Source organism: Chaetura pelagica, unplaced genomic scaffold (genome assembly GCF_000747805.2).
Source record: "Chaetura pelagica isolate M959 unplaced genomic scaffold, ChaPel_1.0 scaffold344, whole genome shotgun sequence".
Lineage (NCBI taxonomy): Eukaryota > Metazoa > Chordata > Aves > Apodiformes > Apodidae > Chaetura > Chaetura pelagica.
The window spans coordinates 1,142,979-1,150,980 of record NW_009953098.1 but is presented as its reverse complement, the minus strand read 5'-3'; the positions used below and the strand labels follow the sequence as shown (position 1 = coordinate 1,150,980).

Sequence of the window (8,002 nt, the reverse complement as noted above, 5' to 3'; positions counted from 1 at the left end):
CGCCGCGCGGTCCCTGCCTGTGCCCGGCGGGGCCGGTGCCCTGAGCACTGACCCCCCAGGAATCTGGAGGGGGGCGGCAGTGCCTCCCAGCCAGCCTCAATCCCAGCTTTGTCCCCCCGCATTCCAGCAGCCTCCAACCTGCCTTAACCCCCGTGGTGCCATCAGGGCTGCCCGCGAAGGGCAATGGGGAGGGCAGAGATCCCTGCCCACCGCAGGGCACCTCGGGGTGGGGAAGCCCCTCCAGGGGAGTCGGCCGTGCTCAGGGATTCCTCTGGGCACTGGGGAAGATCCTTCTCTGCCGCTGGGGAAGATCCATCTCTGCCAGAGCACGGCAGAGGTGATGGTGGGCTGGGCTGACCAGCAAGAGACATTGCCTTTAGATTCTGGAGCACACGCAGGGTTATTTGCCCAGGGAATGATCCCAGAAAGCTTTGGCTACCCATAAGGTAAATATTCAGCTTCTTGGGACCTAACTCCCAAGAAGCCAACAATGCCCTCCTTACCCCCCTGTGCCCCAGCCCCGTGCTGGGTGCCAGCACAGATGATCCCACCCTCCTGACTGGGTGCAAAGAGTTTGTTTTTGCCAGAAGGCTCTGGGCTGGCTCCTCGTGCCCCCCACAGTCCTGCTGCACGGCATTGTTTCCATGCTCTCCTCCACCTACAGGGAGGGAATGAAAAGCTCCCTGTATCTCTCCCTCTCTTCCCCTCCTTCCCTGCCTGCACATCTGACTGCTGCTGTCTCTCCCTCTAGGATCAGCACGGCCAGGATCCTGAGCCCCCGGCTCAGCCTTTGCTCTTCACCTTTGAATCACAACGAAAAACCTGAAGGCAGAGGCAGGGATCTCATTTGTCCTGGGAGCAACCCTGCCCGTGCCCAAGGAACACTTCAGCACCACCCATCAGTCCTTTGCCAGGTGAGAGATGCCCTGGGGACAACAGCTCCAGGCAGCAGAGGGGACGTCCTGCCCTGGCAGGGTTTCCCCAGCTTTGCTGTCCCGTGTGACCCAGGACAAGGTGCTAAACCAGCTTGTGACAGCTCAGTGCAAAGCACAGGCAGCTCTGCAGCCTACCCCTTCCTGTTCTCCTCCAGTCTGCCCTGCCATTCACCCAGGGATCCTGGAGACCTTCACCTCTGTGTCCAGCTTCAGTGAAGAGCCTGGCCTGACAGCTCAGAGGCCGTGGGGGACAGAGAAATAGACACCAGCAGTGTGAGCACCCACTCTCCCTTCCTCAAGATAACTAGATTAGAAAGAGGTCATACTCCTCCTCTGCCTCACAGCATTAGCCAGAAGCTTCTTTCCAAGCTCTTCTCTGAAACCTGGAAGATTAGAAACCTACATTTCCAGCAAGAAGCTGACATTCTTCCAAGTTTTCAGGAAAAAAAGGGTGAACACCACCAAATGCACAATAGCTGTTAATGATGGCCTCTTGCTCTTTATCTTGCAGGAAGCTTGACATCCATCTCTGCAGGCTGTGTCTCTTGCTCTACTTTGGGAAACACTTGGCAGCTGAAACACTCCAGGAGAGCTAATGCTCTCACTAAATGTGAGCTGACGGGGGGCTGGAGCTGACAGCTTTCCCTGCTACCAGGAACAGAGGTCCCAGTTTGCTCCACAGATGTCTGTAATCACTGCAAAAAGCTGCCATGAGAAAGGCTCCCAGACCCAGCTCTTACCTGAGGCAGCGGGTGGGCAGGGCTGTGCTGCACCTGGTCTGTGACATGCCACTCAGGACATGGTGGGAGAACATAGGGCCATTCCTGCATCACCAGGGGCTGCATCAGAACCGATGTTCATGGGGATGGAGACAACTCTGGGCACGAGCACCTGAAAAGCAGTGTGAGAGTTCCTGGGTCAGCTTGCTCCTCTTCACAGAGCCTGCCCCCTTCCCAGTTGCCTTGTGTGCTGCTTCCACAAAGACTGAAGACTAAAAAGGATGCAATTTCTTTAAAAAAAAAATTGCTATGAATGTTGCAATTTTTTTTCATCTAAATGTCCAACTCTTTTTTTGCATCTAGTTACACCATTTCCTGTAATGATTCCCTGTGTTAGGGAGCCCCATAGTTCATGTTCCATTTTTTAAAAGGTGTCTTGAAATACAGGAGATGCCTGGGGTTTTCAGAAAGAAGGGAGAGATGATCTCACTCTCACAGCTGTTTAGATATAATAGACATACCTCCATAAGGGACAATATTTTCAAAGATACTGTATTTTCCTTTTATGTTCAGAAGGAAAATTGCCTGGAGCCTCAGTCCCCCATGTGTGCTTTTCACACCACCTGCTACCTTTTCATGAGTTTTCGCTCATTATGAGTAATAAAATTCCCTTTTTTAATTCCATTTTTGAAACTGTAGGACCCATAAAACAAGTTAGCAGTGGCCCCTTGTCTGTTCTAAAGATCTGAAGTGCAACCTCTGGTCGCAACACTCCTTTGTTGTTGTTTGGACTCTGAATAAGCTAAAGCAGGGATTTAGCCCACTGCCAGCATCATCTCAGCATTACAGAGAGCCATGAGAAAGTAAGGTCCAGAGAAAATGGTGCAAGGTAATATTCACCTGAATCTGGCAAATTTCTAGAGCTGCAGCACAACTCTACTTTTGGCCAGTGGCAGCGCCAGGAAAGGGGCTGAGCACCAACCTGTTCACAGCAGGATGGAGACCTGAAAAGCTGTGAACACCACACAGGGCTTTGCCCAGACCAGACTCAGCACATCTGAGCTCAGATGAACAAATCAAGAGTGGTGCTTGAATCCTGCCTGGAGGGACTGTCCAAACCACTGCCTGACTTGTTGATTGCTTTCCAGCATTTAGAAGGACACTGTCACCTGGCACCAGCAGCCAGACCTTGTCTTCCAGCAGAGAAGGGGCTGCTTCCAAGGTACAGATGGAGCAACACTGCTGGAAAAGGTCATTGCCTCCTTCACACCGAGCTCTCTTGGAGTAACTGAGAAACTTCCTGGCTGGTCCTTGCAGGGCAGGAGCAGACAGTGCATCCTGCACCCTCAGCAATCACGCTGGGCTCTGGTGCACCCTGCCCATCCCTCACTCCCTGCCTGAGTTTTCCCTGCCTCTCCCCCCTCCATTACACACGTTAAGAGAACAGCTTCTCCTGATACGATTTTTCAAAATCCCTCAGCATTTCCTACAGCCATAATTCTCTCCCTCTCCAGCAGAACAGCATGTGCTGAGCTCTCCAATGAGCTGATAATCCAAGGTCCTGCCCTCTGCCACTGCTGCCTGTTTGCAGAAATGGCCATCACAGTCTGTGCATCCTCACGCATGAGAAGCACCCAACACCTGCCTCTGCTCTTAGCACACCTTAAGAAATGAAGCATTAGACATTTCACAGTGCTGTGTTACAGCTTCCAAACACTGCAGTAAACAAGCCACAACTGTTGAGCATGGGAGTGCATCAAAAACAAAGTAGGTGCCTTTTTCCCTTCCTGCAAGAGCTGCTGGCCCTGCCACAAACTCAGCACTGGAGGGTCTGACTCCCTGCACTGCTTTCCAGGCAGTCTGAGCAGGGCAGCTGGAACAGCCTTTGCTCAACCAGTTCTGTTCAGCTCTACCACACCACTAACAGTTCCACTCCATGATCTCTGCACTCTCCCTCCTTACAGAGCCCTGGCAGCAGCAAAACTCGTTGGTCAAAGGGGCACAGGATCCAGCAGCTCCTGCAGCTCCTCTTCTCCACCCCACCCATCACCCACCAGTGCACAGGCTGCACAGGGTATTTCTGCCATTTTGCCGCATCTTTTTAAAACCCTTCTGACACAAACCCAGATCCAGCCTGTCCCAAACACCAAGGGAATTCCAGCTGCAGCTGATCTGCATCACTACAGGTAACCCCCAGGATTACGGACCTGCTGGATAAGCTGGAGTCCAATGTCAGCAGTTGAATTTCTGGCTCTCTACCACATCTAACAGCAGTAAACACAGCGGGGAGGTCAAGAGGTCCCTCAATCACAAGGGTTTATGCTTTGAATTGCTAATTTCCTCCAAAATGTTCTTTCCGGGAACTTTCCATTTCAGATCTTGGCCTATAAGGGAAAAAAAAATGGCAACACTGAGACAAGGCAGCTCAGCCTTCATCCCATGAGAGGAATGGAAATACAAACACATTCCCTGCTGCTAGAAATGTTAATGGCTTTGTTGTTGTTTAACTTTCTGTACAAGGGAAGCAATAACATTGGGCTCAGCACCCTCAGTGTCCTTTAAGGGGAAAGGTGGGAGGTTTGTGGATATTTCAAAGTTCAGATCCCATGGAGATGCTAACAAAGGGAGCATTCCCAGGCTGGCAAACAGCAGGAGTCCCTCCACAGAGCACTAGCACATCCTGCTCTAGCAGGAATTGGTTTCTGCATGTCTAAGCTTAAAAGCTTAAGCCTGGGGCTGAGGGCCAGCAAACAGGCTTCCCAAGACCCCACTAGGTCAAAGTTTGGTGGGAGAGAAGGAGAAGTCTTTGTCCCACTGGGACCAAGCGTGCAGATAACACAACTACATCTTAGAGCTTGGGTTCTTAGGCTCCATCTCTTTACAGACCCACACACACTCTTTAAAGAAAACATAAATGACCCAGTCTCCTGGTTCTCACTTACTCCTGAGTATAAGGAGGTGGGAGAAGGGATATCAGCAACCTTCCACATGGGGGGGATCTGACAACCCTGGCATCCGAGGGCTGAAAAGCCCAGATGCAAAAGCTGCATCTGGACTTTGCTCTGCACTTCCACCCAAGTACCAGGTCCCCTTCAACAGTTAGGGTGAAGGGTCCTCCAGTTAAGCAGCTGCCCTGAAGAGCAGAGGTAAAATCGTTGCTATATTGTAGCAGGCAAGTGGCACAGAAGATGCCTCATTCACTGAGGGTGCATGAAGTGGGGCACTCTCACATCTAATGAGCTGCATTCTTCAACGACCACTTAAGACTCTGAGCTCATAATCAAAATGTTATTTTAATTCAAAGAATGAATAGGTGCCACAGGTCCCAAGAAAGAAGCAGCCTCTCTTCTGCTAGCTCACTTGCTCTCCATTTTCCCAAGCAGAAGAACATCCACCTGCACACAACCAGGTAACCATTAGTCTTGCACCAGGCTCTCCATTTTCCCAAGCAGAAGAACATCCACGTGCACACAAAAAAACCCCTCAGGCTGAAAAATTTCACCAGGTAACCATTAGTCTTGCACCAGAAAACTGGGTTGATGATGTCCCCAGCCCACCAGCTCAGTGTGGGTGCCTGCCCACAACCAGGCCCTATAGAACTGACTGATCCTTTCCCTGCTTAAAAATAAATTATGGGAATTTATTTAGAAAGACTGAAATCTGAATTTCTTTCACACACTGTCTCAGAGTCCCAGCTGGGTTTAAGCTGCTCTCTCCAAAATTCACTTTGCTTAGACATTCTTCCCATGTCTTCTCCTCCTCCTTTGCTTAGACAAGTACTACAAATAATTCCCTGAGCACCTTGAGGACCCAGCTGGAAACACACAGCCCCACTGTGCTGGACATAGAGAATTCACTGTCTGATAGACCTGACAGACATTGTCCATTCTCCAAAAAGGGACAGCAGGGGGACAAGAACTTTTCTCATGACTGAAATAAGGTTGCACCAACCATAAAAATATGATCTCAATTTTTTAGAGACTCATTTGTGCCCTGTAGCCCTGGAACTAAACTATTTAAGCCCACTAGAAATCCTGAGTCTCGTCTTTCTCCTCTAAGAACCCAAGTTTTCCTTTTCCTGGTGTTAGAGGCAGGAAAGGAGTTTTGCTGCACTGTGAGAAACACGTTGTCCACTTGCCAAACTATATAACTGATCAGCAAGAGTGAGAAGAGCCCACTCATCACACAGTGAGAGCCAAGGCAACTGCTAACTTCTGGCTTCCTTGACACTTTGTTTCTCATTCTCAGTGTCAAATTAAGATCTATTTCTCTGTACTGAATATACCATCTTGCCCCCAAGAAGCTTGTCCTTATAATAAACCCCCAGTCAAAGCACGAGGTGGGTTCTCTGGCCTCTTGAGGTCATGCATTTTATAGGCAGGCAGGATGCCACATGAAGCTACATTTCCTTTCCTTTCTTGAGATCTATCAGAGAGACCTTATTCTTATGCTAAAGGAAACAGCAAAGGAAAATTTTGGCTCAGTTCTGCAGAGCTCAGTTTCTTCTTTATACACCTGCAAAAATGAGGGAGGTTTTAAAGATTGGATTCTTTCTGGTCAGTATGTCTTGCTTCATGAGTCTTACAATTCCTCTTTTATGCTTTTATCATAGGCATCCAGCCTGAGGTGGAGGCTCTGAATGTGTTTCTCAAAATGGTATTGTAATCAAAAATTCACCATATGTCTCCAGAACTCAGGGCTTTTGTCTGAGCCCATTCATTTTATCCCTTCCCTGTCTCACTCTCTTTTTGAAAAGCACCACTCCAACCTGAGCAACCCCATTCATGGCCACAGTCCTGGCCAATTTTAGCAAGTAGGATTGATCTATCTCTGGCATTAATCCAAAGAGAGACAGTCTTCATTATTTCAATCAACAAAGAGGACCTGAACTCAGCATCACATCACAGCACCCACTCCACCTTCCCTTCCCAGCGCTCCAGGCACCCACATTCCTGGGCCTATTGCTGCAAAACTGGTTTGAAATGGCTTGTCTGTAGCCTGGTCCCTTTCTAGAGTGCCATCACACATTTCTTGTCACCAGAGCCCTGCCTTGCCACCCCCATAGCAGCAGAGAAAGCAGCTTTCAGCATGGGGAGGTGGCACCAGAGCCAGGGCAGGCACGTGCCTGGGGCTGCCAGGAAACCCTCCCAGCACCTCTGAGTCCTGTAGCTGGAAGTTTTCTGTCCCAGCTGTGTGTTGCTGGAGGGGACTCTGGTTGGGCAATAAAAGCCATTAAACAAAAGAAGCAAGCAAAAGTTCTCATGGCTCCAGACAGACTGGTGAGCAGCAGAAGGAGACAAAGTGTGAAGGACCTTGGATTAGGGCACAGGTTGTGCTCTTGGACTAGAGATTTATTTTTCAGTGCTAAAACCCCAAACCTAAGCAAACATTGGTTTGTCCCACAGACAGCAGTGTTGAAAAGCATGGGAGTAATTGCTCCACATCCCTGCCCTGCCACTGGACATGGGCAATCCCAGCACTGAGACCCTGTGAACGTGATGCTGGCAACTCCACCAGTGGAGCTCTTACCCCTGCAGAGCTGGTCCTGAGGGAAGGCTGAAGGAAAGAGACTGGGCTGGGGAACTGGTAATAATCTGTTGTTCAAAGTGGCACCAAATCTTGGTGAACCACTTCCCAGGCTGCCCTGCCTGGCACGGAGAGGGAGGCTGAGCCCTGGGGAGCAGGAAGGGCCCCGGGGGGCAGCCCTGCAGCCCGTGCTGGCTGCCTGCATCCGAGGGAAGGTCCGGGGTGGCAACACAAGGCCTGGAGAGAGGAGGAGGAGGAGGAAGAATGAGGGAAAGGGATTGGGAGAAACTGGGGGAGGGGCAGGCGGGCACATAAAAGAGCAAGGCTGGACTGGGCAAGGTAGTGAAAGAAAAGGGCAGAGCAGGGACTGGAGTCTGATCCCAGCTTATCAGTCGAGAAATATTTGGGTCCCTCCCTTGTCCTGCTGTTTAAGACTCCCAGGAGGATGCTAGAAAGCCACCAAGCACCCATCCTGGAGCAGTCCTTCAGCTCAGGTGAAAACACTGCCAGGGTAAACAAACCCTCAGTGTGCCATGAATCAGTGCTGGTGAAATCGGGATGCTGGCTACTATTGTTTGCTTTGGGAAACCACCCCCCTTGCTGGTTCCCAGCCTCTCTCTTCTGGAAATGGTCTTGGCCTCCTCTCTTGCTCCCACTGTCACCCCCCCTGACACCCTTATTCTCATCTCTGCAAGTTTCCTCACCCTCACACTGGGTGTTCCTGGGAAGGGACACACACACACACACGCCCAGAGAGCACATCCCAGCATCAACCATCCCTCGACATTTTCCCCTTTTCCAGCCCAACCAGGACCTGAGGGG

General features: G+C 50.6%; 1 protein-coding gene across 1 annotated transcript in view; it reads right to left on the bottom strand.

Annotated features, from left to right (window-relative positions):
* The window catches only part of DRP2 (dystrophin related protein 2), a 17,285-nt gene extending 15,505 nt beyond the window's left edge, over positions 1 to 1,780 (bottom strand). The window contains exon 1 of the mRNA XM_009997074.1: positions 1,676 to 1,780. Within this exon, the coding sequence (XP_009995376.1) occupies positions 1,676 to 1,780 (105 nt within the window). The remainder of the gene's footprint in view (positions 1 to 1,675) is intronic.
* Positions 1,781 to 8,002: the final 6,222 nt, after the last annotated feature.